This window comes from Anabrus simplex, chromosome 3 (assembly GCF_040414725.1).
Source record: "Anabrus simplex isolate iqAnaSimp1 chromosome 3, ASM4041472v1, whole genome shotgun sequence".
Taxonomy (NCBI): Eukaryota; Metazoa; Arthropoda; class Insecta; order Orthoptera; family Tettigoniidae; genus Anabrus; species Anabrus simplex.
In genome coordinates, this window is record NC_090267.1 from 467,635,912 (window position 1) to 467,661,684 (window position 25,773).

The following is a 25,773-nucleotide window of genomic DNA, read 5'->3' on the forward strand; positions in this document are numbered from 1 at the left end:
CGCAGTTCCTTTACTGTTGTGGGTAGCGGATAGTCAACAATGGTTTGTACTCGCTCTGGTAGTGGTCTGATTCCTTCTGCAGATATCACATATCCCAGGAAAGGTACTTCTGTTGAACTGAAAATGCACTTGTTCAGATTGATTCTGATGTTGAACTTACTGAGTCGTTCGAAAAGCATTTGAAGATGCTTCTTGTGCTCTTCTTCATTCTGTGATGCCACTAGGATGTCATCTATATAACAGTACACGAAATCGAGGTCTCTGAGTATACTGTCGATATACCTTTGAAAAGTTTGAGCCGCATTACGGAGTCCAAATGGGTTGCGCAAAAATTCGAACAAACCAAATGGAGTTATCACTGCTGTCTTCGGTACATCGTCCGGATGTACAGGGATGTGATGATAAGCTCTGATCAGATCTATTTTTGAAAATATTCGTTTTCCATGTAGTTGGCTGTTAAAATCTTGAAGGTTAGGAATAGGATACCTGTCAGGCTTGGTGATGTTGTTGAGAGCACGGTAGTCTCCGCAAGGTCTCCAGGATCCGTCTTTCTTGGGAACTAAGTGGAGGGGACTTGCCCAGGCGCTCTTTGATGGCTGGCAGATTTTCATATCGATCATTTGTTGGAACTCTGCTTTAGCTGCTTTGAGTTTATCTGGTGGTAGTCGTCGTGCCTTTGCTGCTACAGGATGTCCTTCTGTGACAATGGTATGATAAACAGAGGTATCTGGTATTAATCAATCAATACTGATCTGCATTTAGGGCAGTCGCCCAGGTGGCAGATTCCCTATATGTTGCTTTCCTAGCCTTTTCCGAAATGATTTCAAAGAAATTGGAAATTTATTGAACATCTCCCTTGGTAAGTTATTCCAATCCCTAACTCCCCTTCCTATAAATGAATATTTGCCCCAGTTTGTCCTCTTGAATTCCAACTTTATCTTCATATCGTGATCTTTCCTACTTTTATAAACGCCATTCAAACCTATTCGTCTACTAATGTCATTCCACGCCATCTCTCCGCTGACAGCTCGGAACATACCACTTAGTCGAGCAGCTCTTCTTCTTTCAATTCTTCCCAACCCAAACATTGCAACATTTTTGTAACGCTACTCTTTTGTCGGAAATCACCCAGAACAAATCGAGCTGCTTTTCTTTGGATTTTTTCCAGTTCTTGAATCAGGTAATCCTGGTGAGGGTCCCATACACTGGAACCATACTCTAGTTGGGGTCTTACCAGAGACTTATATGCACTCTCCTTTACATCCTTACTACAACCCCTAAACACCCTCATAACCATGTGTAGAGATCGGTACCCTTTATTTACAATCCCATTTATGTGATTACCCCAGTGAAGATCTTTCCTTATATTAACACCTAGATACTTACAATGATCCCCAAAAGGAACTTTCACCCCATCAACGCAGTAATTAAAACTGAGAGGACTTTTCCTATTTGTGAAACTCACAACCTGACTTTTAGCCCCGTTTATCAACATACCATTGCCTGCTGTCCATCTCACAACATTTTCGAGGTCACGTTGCAGTTGCTCACAATCTTGTAACTTATTTATCACTCTATAGAGAATAACATCATCCGCAAAAAGCCTTACCTCCGATTCCACTCCTTTACTCATATCATTTATATATATAAGAAAACATAAAGGTCCGATAACACTGCCCTGAGGAACTCCCCTCTCAACTATTAGAGGGTCAGACAAAGCTTCACCTGCTCTAACTCTCTGAGATCTATTTTCTAGAAATATAGCAACCCATTCAGTCACTCTTTTGTCTAGTCCAATTGCACTCATTTTTGCCAGTAGTCTCCCATGATCCACCCTATCAAATGCTTTAGACATGTCAATCGCGATACAGTCCATTTGACCTCCAGAATCCAAGATATCTGCTATATCTTGCTGGAATCCTACAAGTTGAGCTTCAGTGGAATAACCTTTCCTAAAACCGAATTGCCTTCTATCGAACCAGTTATTAATTTCACAAACATGTCTAATATAATCAGAAAGAATGTCAAAATGGACGTTTTCATGGAGCAAGTTGGGAAATTTCTTTAGAATGTCAGCATGTTTTTGATCTGGTGGCATTACATGAACTATTTCTATGCCAGTGACTTTAATCAATATGCCAGGTGTCTCTGCTGATGTTAATGGGTCAATGAGTCGCCTGTTCTTTAGATCTACGATAAGGTTGTAATGGAGAATGAAGTCGGCTCCAATAATCGGTGATTGCACATCTGCAATTACGAATTTCCATGTGAAATTGCGCCGTAAACCCAAACTGAATACTAGTAGACGCTCTCCGTAAATGTTAATACCAGTGCCGTTTGCTGCATAAAGTTCACGATCTGTCTTTTTTGGGCGATCACTATCCGAAGGCGGAATCACAGAAATATCAGCTCCGGTATCGACCAGGAAACGACTTCCGCTACTTCTGTCTGTGAGAAATAGGCGGCGTAAAAATGACTCCGATCACCTGCCACCGCTAGTGTGGACTGCATGTTAGAATTCTGAGCGGAAGGTGGTTGATATGAGCATGGGCTTTGACATTTCTTTGCCCTGCTGCGATGTTTGAAGTGATAGCAACATAGTACTCCATTAGGATTAAAAGAATGGGCTGATCGGGAACTGTCTCGTGACCTTCTTGGTGAGGAACGAGATGATCGTGAGCTACTTCTTGAAGAACGTGACAACGTTTTCAATTCATTGATTTTCAGTGTTAATTCAGCGATCTGCATTTCTAGTCTTGAGATACGGTCGTTACTGGCATCATTTATTTTATCGACTGCAATGGTGGATGGTGCCTGCGCGGTTTGAGCACAAACATTTAATCCCGGTTGCGAAATTTCAACAATTTAGTCAGCCATAGTGGCTATGGTGTCCAGATTATCTTGACTCGTAGCTAATATAGAACGTGCGGTAACAGGAAGCCGCTGCATAAATATGGTTTTCAAGAAATCGTCCTTGACTTGCGTACCGGCTAAAGTTCGCATCTCACGCAAGAGGTGAGTTGGCTTCTTATCACCTAATTCTAATTCTGTTAATAATTTCGTCACTTTTCTATTCTCTGACTCTTCAAATTCCTGAATTAGTCGTGCTTTAAGCTCTGTGAACGGAGTGGTAGATAGTGGTCGAGATAAAATGTCGGAAATTAATTCTACAATATCCGCTTCTAATGACGCAACAACATGATTAAATTTCGTGGTTTCGTTAGTGATACCCAACATAGTAAACTATGTTTCAACTTGAAGAAACCATACCTTTATGTTTTTCTTCCAGATGGGTGGAATCTTCACTGAAATGCGAGCAATACCCGCTTCGTTCCAATACTGTTGTTGGCGGTGGATTTGTTTCGTTGTTGGCATCGGTCATTTTCACACTTGACTAATCACAAAATGTGTTCCGCGCCGTATTTTAATATCACGTCGGGGTCACCAATGTAGTTATTGATGATGATTATGTACTTGAATAATAGAACAAGGATGGTGTATTCATGTGTTTAATTAACACTCCAACTATCGTGGGGACGAAAGTAAAAACATGGATAATAATCAGAGAGACTCAAGATAATATTAGAAGCACAGATCATCAATATATAAAAGTCTTCGAAACTCTAACAAAGTTCAAGGAGTTTATAACACATATATGAGTTTATTTTTTTTTTTTGCTAGGGGCTTTACGTCGCACCGACACAGATAGGTCTTATGGCGACGATGGGATAGGAAAGGCTTAGGAGTTGGAAGGAAGCAGCCGTGGCCTTAATTAAGGTACAGCCCCAGCATTTGCCTGGTGTGAAAATGGGAAACCACGGAAAACCATTTTCAGGGCTGCCGATAGTGGGATTCGAACCTACTATCTCCCGGATGCAAGCTCACAGCCGCGCGCCTCTACGCGCACGGCCAACTCGCCCGGTATATGAGTTTATACACATATATTGATACTAGAGGCCGCCACAGGCTATCTCGCAGTTTTATATTTCAATACCTCGATGGAATCAAACAACGTGGTAGCGGAATTCATATTACTTCAAACATCTATTGCTTTGCTCCTGGGAGCTGTGTAGGCCTACGGTACCTGAAAAGGCGATCTAAACAACGGTGCAGAAAATGGGTTCATCCCTTGAATCAAAGAAGGTTATCTCAGGGTGATTTCGGTAATCTACTGTAAGAAATGACCCTCATCAGTTCGTTTTGGACATGCGGATGAAACCTGAACTGTTTGCCTTTCTTACGATTTGCTTCCCCTTTTCTAATAAAAAAGAAATGTAAGGTCTCCTTTACCGACATCTATGACCCTATCTATCACACCCCGATGAGATGTTTGGATCTATTTGTTTTGATGATATCGTTTTCGTAAACTAGTAGTCCGTCATAATGTTAAGGAATATACAGGGACACTGTTTTATTTATGACAGGGATTGTCTCTCGTCCGTTTGTCAGCGCTGCGAGCTTGTCTCCCGCTATTTATTGTCAGATTTCATTACAACAGGATATTAATTTCCACCTATTATTTTTCGGTATAGCGTATTTGTAATTCTTTTTCCTTCTATCATACTTAACCTATACACAAAGATTATTTTGAAAGAGAATTACAAGTGTTTCCTCGAAAGAAGTCATTATATCGTGCACAACACACAATATTTACCTCTGCTCTGATTGGCTGGTTCTTAAAGTTAACGTAAAATTTACCGCAAGAGTTTGGTGTTTGCAATCCCTTAATTTTACGAACTCGCAGTTAAGTTTACGTCGGCGCATTGTGAATAGATCCATTAGATAAGATGGCCGCTAACTTCTAAGTTAACGTTAATTTTAATTTTACGTTTCGTTACGTTTGCATTGTGAATGGGGATTATCCCCCAGTAACCCACCTTAGCTACGCCCCTGGATTTACCAATGAATGATACGGATGGGAAATTATCTTCATTTTACTTTCCTGCACTTTTGACTTCCGGGTTGTTTAAAAAGAAGTTTGCTGGATAACTTGCCGACACTCTGGAGGCACTTAAAATGTTTTGCAAGAAATAAAATTATTATTATTAAATTGAGTCAACTTCCGTTACTTAAACATCCTCAAATACACTTTCGGATTTTAATGTACGGAGGGCATTTTGGGTGAAATTTCTGGATAATTTTGCTATCATGTATTGGTTAGAGCAAAGGGCTGACAGAAGAAACTAGACTTCGCGAATTTACAGAGGAAGGTGTTGTCTTTTTAAAAAACAAGTAGTTTTAAAATATATCAAATTCGGCGAAAATTTCGCTTGTTGTTAATTATTTTACGATTAACAATTAGAATTAGTAGCCTTAAAACTCTAGTGCTACTGAAAGCCTTTTTATCGTCCTTTCGATAAATCCCCTATTTTAATTTATTTATTGGCTGAAGAGATGGTTGCGATTTTTGCATGGTTTTTACGCAGAAGGGAAGTAATGATAATGAGTTAACCCCATCTGAGGTACATATTGTTTGACAGCAGGTAACTTGATTTACATTTACATCCTTAACAATCTGTTTTACTTTACGATCTGTTTTATCTAAACTTCTTAGAACCGAGTAAAATTTATATTTTGCTAGGTTAAGTATTAAAAGATATGAGGTGGGTGTTAATCTGACAGGGACTATGATTTCACTTTTGAAGGATGTGCTTTTTAAGACTAATTTAGGCATTTTACTTGAGCAATGGCGTTGACACAGAGGTTCTTTACACATTTTCAGTGATTCCTTTGAGAGACATCATCTGAAAGTTAACCCTCCAAGTGATACGTAAAAACCTCTTAAGTGATAAGCGACTGTAACATCTTGGTACAAGTTTCTTTAAAAGATTCATAAAAAATACAAAATGACAGTAAAATATGTCATATTACATATCTTTTTGTTCAGTATAAACTAGAGAATGTGATTATGTAATAATATTGGGTAGATGCTTTGATTCCATTTGATTGGGGGTGGTAAATTACAATTTTTCACTTTTGAAAAAAACAAAAAAACAAAACAAAAAAAACAATGTTTCAACTTTCACTGTACGTAGCTTCAAAACTATAAAAGACCGAAACAAAAGGTAAATGTATAAAATGTTCACCATTTTGTTGGCAACAAAAGACAGAGTACATATTTACCATAAAATTAAAGAACAGAAAGTTATGTCCAAAAAACCAAAACTATGTACATCTCCTCTTTGGGCATAATTTTTTACTTCGAGTCACTTGCAAGAGTTTTTTCTTTTCCTCCCCTTTACTATGGGACTGTAGAAGTGTTTCAACTTACGGTAGCAAGTAGGATGAATGCCACAATTACTCTTAGGGCACCAGAATTTGCTCCGCTTTCTTTTTATCATCCTCGTTTTTTGACGAGTCACCACTCAAAGAAACTGCTTTTGGTATTTCGTCACCTGGCAAATCACTGTCATCATTGTCATCACTAAAAACTCAATTTTCATCATCTTCTTCTAACATATCCCGAATATCGTCAGAACAACATGGATCGCATATTTTAGTTTATTGAAACTCTAACCAGTCAAGTAGAACAACATTAGAACACTGCCATGCGGTGTAGCACTTCGAGCGACTAACGCTAAGATTTGTTTTAGACAGTACATAAGCAGAAAAACCTATTCGATAATTCAGCTAGATGAATCAAAATAGGCAATGAACTGAACTATTGATTAGTGCAAAGTTCGACGATATTCATTAAATGATTGCCCAGCAACACAGCTCTAAAAAATGAGTCATTAATAACGACTTTATCATTTCACAAAGGCATAAATGAGTCGTTATTAACAACTCATATCACTTGGAGGGTTAATCTTGCTATCATTTTACAAAATAGTTCAGTCCGCTCTTAGGACAACATTGTCATCGTGGTAAGATGATCTTTTCATTGAAGTATTACCTGACATTTCACAAGGCTTGCTATCTGTAGCTCGAATTCATAACATAATATGTCTCATTTAACAATAAGGATATTTCGTGCTTGTTATCTAGTTTTAAATCATTGGGTACTTCCGCTGATGCTTTGCGGGTGAAAAAGCGTATAAAAATGATTTGAAATGATATCTGACACAGTGTGTCCTAGAGCTCCACCATCCCAGTATGTATGATATTGCGAGGTATTTAACTGCAATGTATTTAACGAATGACAATGATTGTAATATAGGTGGAAGAGTCTTATGACTTGTATTGATACTTTGCTTGGGATTTATATTGAAGTGAAGTAATGAAACCTACTGCAGAATCATAGAGTCATGATGTCCTGTGGCACATGTGACATCAGGAACATTAATCCTTTTCATTCCCTTTTGACAGATAAGTAACCTGAATGGGTTGGAGAGGGATCTCAGTAACTGGAATTCTGTCAAAACCAATTGTTCATTTAATACTGGTAACTTACATTCATATAGCAGCTGAGGCTTTCACGGCTGGCTTTATGAACAAAGTCTGTATTTTCTTCAGCGCCTACAAGCCCAGAAAATATAGACATTGTTCAACTTACATTCAGTTTAGATGTGTTAAATTGTGTCCATTTTCTCAGTTTGGTCTCAATGCCAAATCAGTACTTACAGAGGGTACAGTAGCACAATGTGTACAATGCATAACTGCATAAGGTTGGTGGTACCTGTTAGTAATGCAGTTCTCTTAGCCTCAGGTTCCATCACCCCCAAAAATACTTTCTGGCTGTGGATATGCAAGATGGTTGCTAGTTCCTGGCTTTTCAGTTGACTTCTCTCTATCCAGAACTTTATGCTAGGAAAAAATTTAGTGCCAAGATGAGAATGAAATCTGGTACCTTGTGAACAGAAGTCATTTACACTAATCATTAGTCTAATATGCTGGCCCAGTTGTGTAGGGAGTGCTGGTTCAAGGTCCACTCAATCTACGTAATTACAATGGAGCTATCTGATGGTAAGATAATGGCCCTGGTCTAGAAAACAAAGAATAACAACTGAAAGGATTCGTTGTGCCAACCCCATGACACCTTGTAATCTGCAGGCTTTTAAGCGGTGGACAGTTGGTTAAGCCATGGCCCTTCGGGGCTGTTGTGCCATGGGGTTTGGTTTGGTATTAGGCTGATACTGTGAATACAATTGAGGGTAGAACTTCAGCACTATCACACCAATTAGCATGAGAGTGTGTGCCGCACTGGACATGGGTGTCAAATGTTCTTTTTTCTTCTTAGCTGCTGTGTTGCTCAGAAAGCAGAATCATTACCAGCACTGAATTTCTCCACATTAGCCCTAAGGAGCACTACTATAATATTCTAAAACACACTCTTTCCCCCGGTGTTCTCCCCAGAAATTTTCGTCAGCTGGGTGGCAAGAATGAGGAGCTGGGCAGGGAGGTACGTAAAAAATTAATATGGTAAAATTTCAACTTGTTCCCCTCAGGGTATTAACAATAATACCAGACAAGTAAACATTAACTGCAAAATTGAACTATTTTAGTGTTATCACGAACAAGACATAAGAGTATTATGAACTTGTAGTGTTCTATTGCTCATTCCTAATCATGTAACACCAGGCCTTACCACTCGGTTGCTGTGGAGTGCCATATGGGTTTGTGATGTGCGATTCCACATTAATCCAGAAACCTCTCGCACAATACACTACGTGACAGACAAGCTAAACATTTAACCTCGAGGCAATTATGCTGATAATAATGAAGATTTATCATTTAAACAAACAGTTTTACAGTATGTACATTTTAATTTGGAGCACACAGTGATTCAGATATGTATGTATGTTATGTGACTAGCACTTATCTAGGTTATGTTAGCCTGGTGGCCTGTAAAAATGGCAGGGCGGTGCACCTATCAGAAAGGTTTTAGGGAGAACACTGTCCCCCATCAATAATCTCAGTAAGTAGACACAAATTGAAGCACATTCAACCATATCATACAAAACTGTTGGTCATAAGTCATCTCGTATTCTGGTCTCAGGAGTCTGAAACGGAAAATTGCCAAATGTAATAGGTTGAATATGCTCCGATGAGGTAATTACTTTCCCATAAAAGCTGTAGTGAAGTAGTCAAGTAATCATCATCATCATCATCATAATCATGATCACCATAATCATCATCCATTTCCCTCATTCAGCTCCTGTCAGGTTGGGATGTTTATGGTACCTTAACTTCTTCCTCTATCTAACCACCATTGTTCCTTGTTATCCAGTCCAAGTTTCTTTTTATTATACTATTCTTGATCGTTTTCAACCACCTTAGTCAGGGTCTCCCTCTTGACCCCCCCCTCCCCTACCCTCCCCTCAAATCTGGTCTCAAACCGCTTTAGCATCCTTCCCTCTTCCATTCTCTCAATTATGTCCAAACCATCTACGCTTATTCGTCTTCTTTCTGTCATAAAGCTTTTCCACTCCAATTTCCTTTCTGATGACCTCATTTCTTACTCTGTCCTTTCTTGTCTTTCCTATCATACTTCTTAAGAAGTTCATTTTCACTGGCTTGGATTGTATTTTTACAAGTTGCTTTACATTGCTGCAATACAGATAGGTCTTATGGCTGTGATGGGATAGGGAAGGGCTAGGAGTGTGAAGGAAGCAGCCGTGGCCTTAATTAAGGTACACCGAGCTCGATAGCTGCAGTCGCTTAAAAGCGGCCAGTATCCAGTAATCAGGAGATAGTGGGTTCGAGCCCCACTGTCGGCAGCCCTGAAGATGGTTTTCCTGGTTTCCCATTTTCACACCAGGCAAATGCCGGGGTTGTACCTTAATTAAGGCCACCCCGGCCGCTTCCTTCCACTTCCTAGGCCTTTCCTATCCCATCGTCGCCATAAGACATATCTGTGTCAGTGCGACCTAAAGCAAATAGCAAAAATTAAGGTACAGCCCCAGCATTTGCTTGGTGTGAAAATAGTTAACCATGGAAAACCATCTTCAGGGCTGCCTACAGTGGGGTTCAAATTCTCTATCACCGAACTCGATAGCTGCAGTCGCTTAAGTGTGGCCAGTATCCAGTATTCGGGAGATAGTAGGTTCAAACCCCCACTGAAAATGGTTTTCCGTGGTTTCCCATTTTCACACCAGGCAAATGCTGGGGCTGTACCTTAATTAAGGCCATGGCCGCTTCCTTCCCACTCCTAGCCCTTCCCTGTCCCATCGTCGCCATCAGACCTATCTGTGTCGGTGCGACGTAAAGCAACTAGCAAATTCACTATCTCCTGAATGCAAGCTCACAGCAAGGCCAGCTCGCTCGGTGCCTGTTTTTTTGTCAGTGTTCAGGTCTCTGCTGGATATGTCAATATTGGGTAGTAATTCATCTTGTAAGTTATCTCTTTACCTTTCATCAAGAGAGTTGGCCGTGTGGTTAGTGTCACGCAGCTGTGAGTTTGCATTTGGGAGATTGTGGGTTCGAACTACGCTGTCGGTAGCTCTGAAGATGGTTCTCTGTGGTTTCCCATTTTCACACCAGGCAAATGCGGGGCTGTACCTTAATTAAGGTCATGACTGCTTCCTTCCCTCTCCTAGCCCTTTTTTATCCCATCATCGCCGTAAGACCTGTCTGTGTCGGTGCGACATCAAGAAAAATTGTAAACAATCTTTATTGTACTTCCTCCACACTAGGTTTCTCACATTCTGGTAGAATGCATTTCCCTGTTGAATCAGTTTACTGATTGCCAATTCCAGTCCTGCATCCTGCATAAGTTTGCTTCCAAGTACTTGAAACGCTCTACCATGGAGTGCATCTCTGAGGAGAGATGTGTTAATTGCAAGTATTACATGCTATTTTCATTTCTGAAGTAGCATTCCTATTGGCCAGTGTAAAGTGTCACGTGATCTCGTTCCCATCAATAATGTTAATCATAATCCGTTACCAACCCCAGCACAATAAAAGCGCATGGAAATGTAACAGGCGCAGGGCCGCTTTGCGGCTTCTAACCTGGGGTCTTACTCCCCCAGACCCCCTTTGCTTGTCCCTATATCACAGATCTTGTCCAGATCCTCTCCTAATGTCTGCACGGCAAGAACCAGTCCAGGCCAGTGGTGTTTCCACACGAAACTAGAGGCCTAGGGCCACTTAGCTGCTTCTAACCTGGGGGCTTACGCTTGTCCCTATAACACAGGTCTTGTCCAGATCCTATCCTAACGTCTGCACAGCAAGAACTGCTCCAGACCAATGTTCTTGTCCAGGTCGTATAGGTCGTATCCTAACCGTCAATTCCTAAGTACAGAGGTTGGGAGTACTGAGCACCGCTTGACAACATCCTTCCCGAGAAGGCTGCCAGCATGTAAACAAACGGCAGTCGTTCTGCAGGTGTGAAAGTCTTATCACTAGGGCTGGAGTAATGATGCTCTTTCACCCTCCCTTTCTCCTCTAATCAACACCAGTATCTTACTCTTTTCTACACTGATTTTCATTCTGTAAATTTCAATAATCTCACTCAACATGTTGAGTTGCCTTTGTACTGCCTTTCTGTTTGCTTCCCACACCACAATATCATTTGCAAACAGCATTATCTTCAGCACCTTGTCCCCCATATTTTACCTGTGTGTTCATCACAATTTCGTCTATGACCAATATTCTTTTTTTTTCAAATCCTTTTTGTTACATTACTTCCATACCTTTGCTCTTGGTACACTATCATAAGCCTTTTCTAAATCAAGGAATGTCATCAGGATTCACCGTATCTCTTCCATATTCCCAATGTTTTTCCATTAATTACCTCGTACTGAAGATGGGGCCTAGTGTTGATTTTCCATTTTGAAAACCATATTGCTCTTCTTGTAATTGTCCTTCCATCTTTCTTCTCATTCTCTTTTCTAATACGGTTTCAAATAGTTTTGCTCTCTGAGATACAAGTGTGATTCCTTGATAATTATCACACCTTCTTGTCCCCTTTCATAAATTATTACTCCTTTACTCCAGTAATTTGGAACCAATTTTTCTTTCCTAGACATCTAAATAGCCTATACAGCCATTGTAGACCAAGAAGTTCTGCTGATATTATCATTTCTACACACAGTTCATCCAATCTTGCTTTCCCACTTTCATTCGACAGCAGTTTCTGCCTCTTCCATTGTAATTTCACTCTCGGATTCTGTTTCGTCACACTCTGCATCTATCATATTGTCTACACTGCTTCTCACATTCAGGAGTTTATCAAAGTAATCCTTCCATCATTTCCTTATTTATTTGGTTGCATTATTATCTCGCCTGTGAAGACTCTTCCTTTTCTCTTCCTTCTTACAAGTCCGTATAGCATTCTTTTACTGCTATAGACATTCTCTTCCAAATCTCATGTGTCAGGCTGAGTGGCTCAAACTATTGAGGCACTGGCCTTCTGACAGGTTTGATCCTGGCTCAGTCTGGTGCTCAAATACATCAACCTCGTGTCGGTAGATGTACTAGTACGTAAAAGAACTCCTGCGTGACTAAATTCCGGCACCTTGGAGTCACAAAAACCGGTAAATGTAGTTAGTGGGACTTAAAGCCACTAACATTATATTCCAAATCTGATGTAAATCCTTCCCAGCTTTTCTTATAATTCGTTATTAATGCTGTGTATTATTATTTCTGTCTGCAGCATTTGAAAACAGGTAATTTTATGAGGAGATGCTAATATTTATAATGTTAAGTATGTTATTAATGTTTATACAGCCTGTCTATCTGATTTTGACAATGCATTATCTTACAGGACTGCAACGTACAACATTCAGCATGGGCCTTTTGACTGATCCTGGTGCTGGTCGTGGCAAATTGACTCACTTATTAGTGAAATATCATGGAAAATTATGTCTTTTGCTGTATCTTGCAGGCTTAGTATGGTTTGGCCTTTTAGCACATGAACATTTTAATGCAGGTAATTTATTTGCTATTTTCAAATTTCAATGGGACAAGAATTGAATATTGTTCATGCATGTATAGTCGCACAAAAGAAGAATGATCATGTGGTATTGTATGCTCCTTGCTTTTATAGGATTATTTTTAATTATTATCAAATTATAATTCACCTCCCATGTAGATACAAATCCTATGGATATCCACAACAAACACAGGTTCATTTGTTTCTGAGAAAAGTGTCCCTGTGAGGAATACCATGAGCACATTCTTTTTTTGAACAATTGTACAGTAGTATGCCAGTAAATATTTTGTTTACTGGTAATATATTTTTATCACTAAACAATTGAAATTCATATCTTTCATGTGTCAGATAACATTTGTGACCAGATCTATCCCCTTCATAGTCTTAATTCTACTTTTCAGACCATCAATTCTACTGTTTTGTTTCAACAACGTATAGTACACAAACTTTTTCTTGAGCCCTAGTTCCCATTCACCACTATGGAGCTCAGGGCTAAAGAAAAGGTTTATAGCATATAACTTATTGTGCAAGATCTCACATCATTGTAAATTATACGTTATTGTAACTTACATCTGTGTTTGTACAGAATTAAGACTGAAGAATCAAGCAAGTTGGCTGTGTGCTTGGCATTTCAGAGATGACTGGTTCAAACCCCACTGTTGGCAGCCCTGAAGAGGTGTTATTTTTCATGGTTTCCCATTTTCACACCAGGTAAATGCTGGGGCTGTAACTCAGTGAAGGCCATGACTGCTTCCTTCCCTATTCCATAGTTTCCGAAACCTAACTGAGTCAGTGTGACCGCTTACAAAAACAAGTAAGACTGAAGAATGTATGTTACCCCCATCAACAATCTTGACAGCACCTGTAAGGTACCTGTCCACTGGAAACTTTTTCTGTTCCTTTAGGGCCCAGTTTCATTAATGTTGGTTAAATATATGTACTCTAACCCTGGGTTTGTTAACTTAGGGTTAATATTTTAACTCATTCTTACGAGTCACACGCGTTTCACCAAGCTATTTTGGCAGAGGGTTAACTAACACCGTATTAACCCTCACCAGAAACAGTTGCCGTACTGATCAAGGAGTCACTGACTAAAAATCAGAGCTTATTGAACACACTTCTTGCGTGGTTCTTTAGTTTATTTCCTGCACGGTATTTCGTTTTCTTCCTCAGATCCGTGGTAGATATTCTTTTGTGATCGTGATAGAAATGATTGCAGTGATCAAAATGCGGAAGAGGTTCAGAAGAGAATTAGGGGCACAAATTTTTCTGCTTTAGAAAAAAGGTTACTTATTGAATTAACCACGAAGTACCAAAACATTATAGAATACAGGAAGACTGACGGTGTAAAGTTATAACAAAAGGACACATGGGAAAAAATAACGGGAATTTAGTAGCATTGCCCACATTACAGGCCATCTTGCAACTACAATACATAACGAATTTTGAGGTTAGAATCACTAATTATTTGACAATTGACAGAAAAGTTGTGGTATAAAACCTTAATGCAATCAATACCTATAGTATAGGAGAGAAAGGCCTGTTTCGGTCAGTTGTGTATTCTAACTTCTCGTGAATTTAATCGACGATTTTACTGACAACGGTTTTTGACAGTCTATACCTCTTCAGAAATAGTTTCTCAGATAGATTTTGACGTTCCTTCTTATTATAGGCCTATTTCTGTTAGGACACCCGTTAACAAATCTAAATAAAGCAACTCTGCATCAAACGCATGATATATGGTGGCCATTTTGCTCTTAACCTCGAGTTAACAGTTTAACCCAGGTGAAAGGAGGGGTTCAAACCCGGCATAGGTAGTCGGATTTTTGAAGGGCGGAGAAAAGTCCATTCGACACTCCATGTCATACGATGTCGGCATGTAAAAGATCTCTGGTGATACATTTGGTATTTACCCGACAAAATTAATTAAATCTCAGCCATAGACGCCCAAGAGAGATCCGGTTTACTCTGTCTGCCATCTAGCGGACCTAGAGTAAAACGGAATGTCGAAATTGACGAGCAGACAGCCAGATGGCGTCAAATCGAAATGTCTGCATACGGTAGCTGAGGCCATACGATTATTATTATTTTAACATAATTCCGGCCTTCACCTAGAGTTAAAATTAACCCTCCTTGATGAAACAGAATGAATAGTCAAATTCAGAGTTAAAACTCTGTAGGTTAACTCAGGTTGATGAAATCAGCCCTAGAACTTTCATTGTAAGGAAGTCAGACAGGTGTAAGTGGCAGAATAACAAAGTGTTAAAATCCGCTTTTACACTAATTACCTGACAATATCCTCCTGTCATATGCTAGGTTTATGTTTAATAAACATTGCATAGGGTCAAACTTATGGTGGTGATAAAGCACTGATTGAGAGTTACAAGAATTGGGAGGCTAAGGTCAAGCTGATGTTTGCTTGACAAGTTGAGAACAAAGTCTTGACTTGATATAGATGTTGATTCCCATAGGGAATTATTGGTATTATAAGTCTTGACTTGTCGGCTATTATTATATCGTTGAAAGATTGAATCAGAGTATATGCAGTTGTTGGAAATAAAAAATTAGAAATCCCCTGGTGATAGTAGCCCTTTGGCCTGTCAAGACGACTATGCCCAGCCAGATGGCCTTCATGTAGTGGTCAGTACGATTACATCCTCAGCAGTGTTGCTTGGTTTCCATGACCGAATGTTGTATATAATCTATATATATAATTTGAATGTGTAACTCAATACTGTGAGAAAACTGCAATACTAACACCTATGTGTTATACATCGAAAGAAAGGTCTCCATCTCAGGATTACTAGAAAAATATTTTTATTTCATTGAGTCCTTTAATTGCATAAAATAATAATTTGAATAATACGATGCTTGGGTCATTGCAGTTAACAGTATTTGCCAGTAGATGGCTCTATGAAAGTTGTCTATGCACATGTTTGTATTTTAGTCTGATAGATGGCTCTGTGAAATCTACTCAGAGCATCTTTCTTATTTTTTATTTTTTTAGGAAGCTCTAGGAAGCTGCAGGAAAACATTTGTTTATTCATGTTTAAGCAGAGGTGAGGTTGCTTTTGCTGCTGCATGCAAAGGAATTGCAGTTCAGGGAGTAGGCCTACAGAATACAGGGAGATTCCTTGGAGCTCTGAGAGTGAAGCCCAATGACAGTGCTCTACATAGGGGGCGTGGTCATATACAGGCGCGAGAACACATGTTGGTTTTTGACATTCAAACCCATTACAGCTCATTGAAGTGAATACAGTGAATGCAAGTTGTAATTGCGAGAATTTTCAGACGTGAACAGTGTACGACACACTAATATGTAAAAGAGACAGTAATATTATGTTGGTGTTGTAGCTATTATAATGTCGTGTTGTGTGTATGGTACTAATATTATGTTGGTGTTGTAGCTATTATAATGTCGTGTTGTGTGTATGGTACTAATATTATGTTGGTGTTGTAGCTATTATAATGTCGTGTTGTGTGTATGGTTGCGGGAATCAGAAAACCAAAAATATTCCTGGAATAACATTTAATAGCTAAGATTCTAAGTATGGCTTATAATATATAATATTACCTCCATTGTTATTGTGCTAGTATTTTGTAGTCCCATAAGCACCATCCACATTTCATAAGAATTTTTAGGTTAGACTTACCGCCCTTGAAATATGTATGCTATTGTGGGTGGTGGCAATAGAAAGAAGCCCATGGTATCCCCTGCATGACGTTAAAGGTGACCAAAAGTGGCCCAATTGGCCCTTAACTTGAGAGTATGGGCTTGGCGACCGCGGGGCCCTTAGCTGAGTACCACATTGCTTCCACTTGTGTCAGACTCCTCACTTTCATGTATTCTATCCAACCTCCTTTGGTGAACTTTTTTTCTTTTCTGACCATCACGATATTATGTGTGAAGGCCTAGGGAGTGTCATTTTCACGCCCTTCATGGCCCTTGTCTTTCTTTGGCAAATATCTTCCTTTCGCGAAGTTTTGGATCCCTTCCATCTTTTTCCTCTGATTAGTGTTAATAGAGGATGGTTTACTTGATTGTTGTACTTCCTATTAGAACAATAATCACCACCACCAACACCACTATAAAATATATAGTAAACAATGTTGCTAAGCCCAGTTTGGTGATTTATTGCAGATTCCCCTCAAGCATTCAGATTCTGGTATGCCGTTATTAATTGCCTACTCTTTGTCTTTACTGATATCTGGTGTTTTACATCTATTTTCCAGATACTCAATTTATAGTATCGTTAGTCAGGTGGCAAATGAGTGGATTTAAGCCTGAAAGTCATGAGAAATGCTTCTGTAGAGCTTAGTAATAAAGCATTAATAGGCCTGTTGACCGGATAATTTTGTTACAGTTGATTGCCGTGTTATTTTGAAAACAATTTTACATAATTGTGTGATTCGATGTTTCCCTACTCCTGAGAGAATGTCTTAGTTTATATATATCTACACTGTAAAAACTGCCATGTTTTGCTCTACATGGGGGGGGTATGGCAGTTGGCTTCGAGCGATAGACATGGAGAGTAGTGTATTGGGCAGCTTCCTGTATTCTTTACTCCATGTTGCAGCTTTGTTATTACCAGATGGTAAGACAGTTCACTAAACATTTGGTTTGCCTGTTTCAGTAACACAAAGTTCAGTTTCGTGTATTAAATGGAACAGCTCAGAAGCAGACGTTTTGCAAAAATCAGCCTTTATTATTATTATTATTATTATTATTATTATTATTATTATTATTATTATTATTATTATTATTATTATTATTATGGTTGTTGTTGTTGTTGTTGTTACGGTGTTTTGGTGGATCAGCAGAGGTGAAAGAAGGTGTGGGCTGGAATGGGTCTAACTACAAGGCCGAAAGATGAATTAAAATTTCAATAAAGGTTATATTTTCAAAACTTAACAATTTTCACATAAAAATTTCAGATTTTAACAAATAACAAGAAGTCAAATAAGGTACAAGACCAAGAAAGTCAAGATTTAGAGAGACTTTAACAATCTGGGCCACAAGCCCTAATTTTCACAATTCCTTAGCTCTCAGCTCACAACCACATATTACCAAAGGGCAGAAATCCCCTTATAACATGGAGCCCTTGCTCCCACCTTTGAATCTCAAGCCTCTCTGAGGCACATTTACCACAAGTAAGAGAGCTAACCTGCTCTCAATTTTCTGAGCCTATCAAAGGCAACAACCAACATTACTATCAACTGCCCTCAAGGCACACCTACAAAGAAACAGGGGTATCTTGTACCCAATCTACTGGGCCTTTGTGGAAAAGAACAGATTAATTAAATGGCCCAAAATACCAAGATGAATGGAGGCATGTACTTGTACTCCTACATGAACACGTGTTAAAACCTAAGGGGCACTAGGCTGATTAAACAGGGGCTAATCCCACACTAGGGAGGTGACTCGTATAAGAAAATTTTAATACATTAAGAATAGAAAATCGGTTATGAAAACATAGACACCTCCAATCAAAAATGAAGGGGAACTCGAGAGGGTAAAGCACTCTCTATCCCCGATTTACAGTTAAAGTAATAAGAAACTTTTACCTAAGCCGGCACTAAGTTACATTTTTAGAAAGGTAGGTTACATTGAAAAGGTTTCGGACCTTCCCCGAGGGCTAAACTGCTGAGCTAGCAAGAAATAAAGATGTTAAAAGGCCATTACCTTGTAGAAGAGCTGCTGGCGGATGAGAGAGGTGCTTCCCGCCTCCTGCTATACTTCCATACACTAAGCTAGATGTTGTACCAGTGGCCGAGAGACAAGAAAATCAGCAGTTTTTATACCCTCGTGGAAGATTTGAGACCTTTCATGAATAATTAAGACACACCGACATGCGTTTAGGGGTCTGCTAATGTTTACACATCAAATGTGAAGAAGAAGGACACAATTGGTCGAAAATTAATTAAAGAAATTCGGGATTGGCTAAGTTCAAAACTGGCGGAAAGAAAGATTAATATTGCCAACCCACAAATGAGAAAACAAAATTTAGCAAAGACCAAAACTTCTGAATACAAAATTTCTTCAAAAAGTTCCTTCACTTCGCACCAGGGTGCATGATCATAGTTTTTTGGTAGAGACATCTGTGAGAGAATGTCCACACTTCTTGATAATTAGTAAACAAACACAATTCGAAATTAACACAATGACATCTTCTGATGAACGGTTGAATTAATTCAGTTTTAAAGTTCAGAGTTTCAGCTGTAGAGGAGTACTTTAAGGCGGAAAATTCAAATGTGCGGCGTATAGGTGTACCAACCGGTACAATTATTATTGTTGTTGTTGTTGTTGTTGAAGCTTCGATGATTTCTGCGTTAGCAGTTAATTGCATTCGTAGCCTACTAAAGGACATTATGAGGTGTGAAAAATACGTGGGTGGTAAGATTGTCGTATTTGGGGGAGATTTTTGCCAAATTCTTCCTGTGATTACCAAAGGTGGAAGAGCTCAGGTAATTGAGGCGTGTATCCAGAATGCTCAAATATGGCTAAAAATTAAACTATTGGACTTGAAAATAGATATGCGTGCAATGCCTTCCGGAAAGGAATTTGGAAATTAGGAAATAATTAAAAGTGTTCCAATGACTTTGTAAGTAACGATTCATAGGTAAGTCAAGTTTTCGGCGATTGTGTAAACTTTAATTCTTCAGCTTACTATAACAGAAAAGTCCCTTTAATGATGACTGTAACAGCATAAATGAAGACTTTCTTCACCTAATCGCAGGAAGTTTTAAGGAATAATAGTGTGATACTCTGTCAGATGGTGATGCTGACACAGATTTCATAAGCAGCATACTCTTAGGATAACTACACTCCATTATGCCATCTGGAATGCCTCCACATGTATTAAAATTGAAAGTTAGTGCAATTGTAATGCTTATACGAAATATGCACTTGGCTTTTGGGTTAGTAAATGGAGTGCGTATGATAGAGAAATGTATGACAAAATTATAAAATTAGAAGTCATTACAGGTGCTTACAATTATCAGGTTATTTATCTACCTAGGATTGGTTTGGTGTCTATTGACAGTAACCTGCCTTTCAAATTTAAAAGGAGGCAGTTCTTGTTACATCTTGCTTTTGCCTGACCCTTAACAAAGCACAGGGCTAAAGTTTTGACAAAATTCGTATTTACTTATCTCGGTGCATCAGTTTAATTTTTAGTTCACAGCTGTTGCTGCGACAGGTCACTAGTTATGATTGAAGTAAAGACGAGTGTTAGAACATATCTACACTGAGTTGAGACAAGTTGGTACTAAAAATGAAGTGTATGAACTAGATGTGATCTGATTGGTTAGAAGCTGCAATTTACATCATTGACTTGATGATAAGAATATAAACATGTTCTGTCAGTTGAACACAGATTATTATGTAAACAAAATATTATTAATATTTTTGGTTTCAGTTTTTATATCTTAACTTTTTGAACATGTTATAAACTGAAGATATGACTTTGTATAAACTAGGTGCTGTTGTACCTGTCATTGATGGGTTAGTTTTTGTACACCTAGAGTAAACATATCTTCATAATCCCTTCAGCAGCAATATTACATCTGCCGGACTGGGTAGCTCAGGCAGTAGAGCGCTAGCATTCTGAACTCATGTTGACGAGTTCTATCCCGGCTAGCTCAGTCCAGTGGTATTCAGAGGTGCTTTAAAACATCAGCCCTATGTCGTTAGATCCACTGGCACAATAAAGAACTCCTGCAGAACAAAATTTAGGCACCTCGACATCTCTGAAAACTGTAAACATTTAGGGGCGTAAAATCAGTATTATTATTATTATTATTATTATTATTATTATTATTATTATTATTATTATTATTATTATTATTATCATCATCATTATTGTAAATATGAAATAAGTAGGAAAGAATGCAGAAAAGAAACAAAAAACATGCCATCGCTAGGAATGATGGTGTTGAGATAGTTTTATTTTAATATTAATAATGTTATTTGCTTTATGTCTCACTAACTACTTTTAAGGTTTTCGGAGACACCGAGGTGCCGGAATTTAGTCCCGCAGGAGTTCTTTTATGTGCCAGTAAATCTACCGACACAAGGTTGTCGTATTTGAGCACCTTCAAATACCACCGGACTGAGCCAGGATCGAACCTGCGAAGTTGGGGTCAGAAGGCCAGTGCCTTAACCGTCTAAGCCACTCGGCCTGGTGAGATAGCTTTATTAGGGCAATGTAGTACATCTGTGACAAAATATAAAGAGCAGAGTTTGATTGCATTACATCTACTTCTTTAATAAAGATGTCGTCCCATGACATAATCTACTACTTGAGATATTTTATGTAGTAATTGTACATTTCTAATGAAAAAAAAAAAAAAAAAAATATATATAGGTGAAACTTAAAATCATTGTGGCTGTTATGCAGTGATATAATGTTATATAATTCTGTATTTTTAATTAAGAATTTTCGTAACTTAAAGATTAAACTTGGGTAGTCACTATAGCTGCCAATGCGGTGTCTGTAAAAAAAACTTAATTTTTATCATGCCCACTTAAAAATTCTTAAGGTTACTTTCTATTTTTCCTAATGTTTATGTGAATTAAAAAAAAGGGCAGTGAAGAAGAAACAAATTATGAATATCAGGAAATTAGTATAATTGTGATGAAGGATACATGTTTGACATATCTTTAGTTTGAACCCCACTGTCAGGAGCCCTGAAGACGGTCTTCCATGCTTTCCTGTTTTCATACCAGGCAAATGCTGGTGGTTGTACTTTAATCAAGGCCACGGCTGCTTCCTTCTCATGCCTAGCCCTTTTCAGTCCCATTGTTACTGTTACCGTGTTTTAGCGGTAGGTAGAGGTGAAAGAAGGTGCGGGTGTGAATGGATCTCAAGCTACGAAATTATAGTGCCTGTAAAGTAAATTTAAAATTTAATACGGTTATATTTTCTTTTCAAAATAAATAAGTAACAAGCATGGCAGGTACAGAATAGCAAGTCAAAATAAGGTAGTTACAATATTTACAGAATTTGGGCTTCGCGCCCCGAGTTCACAATGCTTGGGCAATCAGCTCAGTTTTACCCCAAACACAAGTTTTAACAGAGGGGCAGAAAACCCATTCATACCTAGGAGACCTTGCTCCAAATTACACTGAAAAGCCTCCTCGAGGCATACAACATACAATTTTCAAAAGAGCCACTCGCTCTCAAATTTAAGCCTCTCCCAGGCCACACCAAACTCCACCTTCAAGCTGTCCTCAACGGACATAAACACAGGGGTAAAATACCCAATCTACTGAGGTCTATTAAACGAAAAGAATGTTAATTAAATGACCTCTAAAATAACAATTTGAGAGGAGGCGCACTTGCACTCCTAATACACTAGATTAAGACCTACTTGGCGCTAGGCCGTTAATACAAGGGCTAATCCCATACTAAAGAGGTGACTTAAGAAGAGAACAATTTGTTTTACATTAACGAAGAATAGGTTGAGAAAAATAAGTTCACCTCAAAACAATATGAGTGGGAGCTCGAGAGGGTTAGCACTCTCTATCCCAGAATGTAGCTTTCCAAGAGAATAGTTGAAAAGAGTAGTTACATTTACATTTTAGGAAAAGGTTACATGGTGGAACGCTTCGCACCCGCCCCGAGAGTTAAACTGCTGAGCTAGCAAAGAAAGAATATATTAATCGGCCATTACCTTATAGTTGACCGCTGCCGGAGAAAGAGGCGCTTCCCGCCTCCTGCTATGTACTTAATACACTGAAAGATGGAACAGAAGTGGCCCGGAGACCCAAAAATCAGCAGTTTATATCCTCTCGCGGAAGGTTCTAGGTGTTAGGGGAAAGAAAACACCCTCCCACAAACTTTTTATTGGTTAGGGTATAGAAACATATTCAAGTTGGGGGAAGATACCAATGATTGGTCAGAAATTAATAACAGAAATTCGGGATTGGTCAAATGCAAAACAAGGGGAAAGAGAGGGGTATACAGCCAACTTAAACAATAACAGAAAGAAATTTAACAAAGAACAAACTTTTGAAATAAAATTTTCTCCAAAGAACAGTTATTTTTCTTCCCACTAGGGTGCACTATTGTAGATTTTCAGTGGTGTCCTCTAGAAGAGAAAGTTCACACTTCTTACTTCAAGCAAAACAAAAGTACGTCGAAAATGACACAGTTCACAAACTCAAAAATTTCCATGTGGTGACATCTTCTGAGAAACTAGAAAATTAATAGGGTAAATAAAGTTCAGACTTCCTCCAGCAGAGGAGTTTCCACAGGCGCACATTTTAAATTCGCGGAGTGGAGGTGTACCGCCCGGTACAGACCTCCCCCCCCAAAAGTTCCTCGAGGGATGACACATGAAGTCAGTTTGAAACAAGTTCCAAGTTATGATGTGAATATGAAGATAGATTGCAGAAGCATTTATGAGATTTTCTTAATTTGGTTTGTTTCAGTTTCAAAATTTTGTTGTTGCAAGTGAAGTAAAGTCTTTCTGTTTGTAGTAGTTGAATTCTGAGGATAAACTTTTAATACTTAAAAGTGAAGAAAAATTTTGCAATGTCCACCAAATATTGCTGTTGAATTCCCATGAAACGGTATTAAGGTTGAACAGGAATGTCTATGTAGTTGATGTAGGCTAAGTTGGATGGCCAGACCGGCCGTTACAGCTTGCGTCCAAAGGAAGCCGCTCGGACCCCTCAAGTACCCTGAGATACCGCTCGCCCGCACTATGAGGGGAGCAGAAGTGTTGAAGCACGCCGCACCCGCGGTGAACATATACAGGCTGCGGGCAAGTAGCAGGTCGTGCGCCGCACATCAGCCTTGGCCGGGAGGAGAGCTCCGGTTCGCCGTGCACATGTCGTCCTCGCTGGGGCCGAGGGGGCCCGTCCTCGAACCCAGCCGCGGCACAGCGCCGCGCGGCTGCGGGGGCACTGAAACATTAAAGCTAGGCGGCAGAATTGTGTTGGACCATCATTTTTCTTTGAGGGCACAGGCATGTAGAGAGATTGAGGGGCCAGCGGCGTGCAGATATCCATGGCATTTCATCTAAGCCAGCCACTGTGTGTAGTGGAGCAGGAGACGGGAGCGTGGTAATGGCCGTGACAAGGACAGGATGGCAGTTTAACAATCGGGGGAGGTTTACAAGAAATGCTTACATATAAAATAAAATAGGAGCAGAATGCCTTAAGAGTGGAACTCAAAAAAAAAAAAAAAAAAAAAAAAAAAATATATATATATAACCATCATATTCCTATCAAATTATATGAAGCAAGTTGAAACAAATTTACACCGGTTTCACCTGGGACAGGTGAACCCTAGATATCCTCTCGGTGGCTGGATTGCTTACTAACAATGTAACCGGAGTAGGAAAATCGAGAATGATGCATGGCCCATGAAATCTGGGGGCAAGCTTGCCCGCGGGAACAAAATTCTTGACCATAACCTGGTCACCTACCTTCAAAGGGGTGGGTCTCCGTCCACGATCATACCTTTCCCTAACCTTTTCATGAGACACTTTAAGATTGGCTTTAGCCTTCTTCCAAAGATCTTTAATGTTGTCCGGATCTATTGTCTCGGGTAGAATGTCACTCAGAGACCAGAGGTTAGAGAGCGGCGTGTTGGGAACAAACTTGAACATCAAAGAAGCTGGAGTAAACTTGTGAGATTCATGAACCGCCGAATTCAAAGCAAAAGCTATCCAATGCAGGGACGTGTCCCACCTGGAAGGATCTTCATGATGATAGGCAATAAGTGCGGACCTGAGATTACGGTTAACCCGTTCAGCCAGAGATGGTTGAGGGTAATAAGCCGAAGTAGTTACATGAGAGATGGACAAGTCAAAACAGAATTTACGAAATAAATTAGATGTAAAAGCCTTAGCATTATCAGATACCATATATTGGCACGGACCAAAAGAAGCAAAAATAGAATTTAAGCAAGTAATGGTGGACTGAGCGGTAGCCAGCTTAGTCGGAAATAACCAAGAAAATCTGGTAAAACCATCTACACACACAAAGATGAACTTGTTGGCATTACCCTTTGACTGGGGGAAGGGTCCTACATAATCAATATACAGGCGTTCCATGGGGCGCGACGCTTGCTGAGAAGACAAGAGGCCTACCTTGGTGGACATGGTCGGTTTACTAAGCAAACAGGATTTACAAGCCTTTACTAGTTCGCGGATTTCACCGTCCATACCTTTCCAGATGAACATATCACGAATTTTTTCACGAGTTTTAAAGATACCAAGATGCCCTCCTAATGGGGTCTCATGATAATATTTGAAGATCATAGGTACAAGAACAGCTGGAACAACAACTTTCATCATCTTATCATGCCTCGAAGGGCAACATAGAACCCCATTCCTCAGAACATAAGGGACAACATGTTCCCCAGAAGAAAGGGTTTCCATTATCGGAGCCAGCGTCGGATCTTCACGTTGGTATTTCTCGATATCCCTAAAAAGCATGGGAGCATCTGTTAGGATGGCATTAACCTCAGATAGTATGGACTCGGAAGGTGATGAACTGTCGACCGGTTCGTGGGTGTCGACGTCGTTAGAAAACATACGGCTGAGTCCATCAGCAACAACATTTTCGATACCTCTGATATGTCTAACATCAAATTGGAAGGCAGAAATACGGATGGCCCAACGGGCTATACGACCAGTACGACGCGGTCTACCTAAGACCCAGCTTAAGGCTTGATTATCTGTCTCCAGGTCGAATTTGACGTGTTCCAGATAGAGACGGAACTTTTCTAAGGCGAATAAGACTGCCAAACCTTCAAGCTCATATATGGAGTACTTTGCTTCTTGAGCCGAGAGAGTCCTAGATGCATAGGCGATGGGGCGCCTCCCTAGTTCAGTCTCTTGGAGAAGGACTGCAGCTACCGCCGACGACGATGCGTCGGTTTGGACAATGAATTTCTTCGAGAAATCAGGCATAGCAAGTACAGGGGCATTACAAAGTGCTAATT

At 39.5% G+C, this 25,773-nt stretch overlaps 1 protein-coding gene across 2 annotated transcripts in view; it reads left to right on the forward strand.

Moving 5' to 3' along the window:
* Window positions 1–5,197: 5,197 nt before the first annotated feature.
* Window positions 5,198–25,773, forward strand: part of GAA1 (glycosylphosphatidylinositol anchor attachment 1) — a 141,401-nt gene continuing 120,825 nt past the window's right edge. Inside the window, exons 1-2 of one of the 2 annotated variants that reach the window (XM_067143589.2) lie at window positions 5,198–5,483; window positions 12,647–12,811. In XM_067143589.2, the coding sequence (XP_066999690.1) occupies window positions 12,670–12,811 (142 nt within the window). In that variant the 5' untranslated portion in view covers window positions 5,198–5,483; window positions 12,647–12,669. The remainder of the gene's footprint in view (window positions 5,484–12,646; window positions 12,812–25,773) is intronic. The other variant, XM_067143590.2, reaches the window with a different exon arrangement.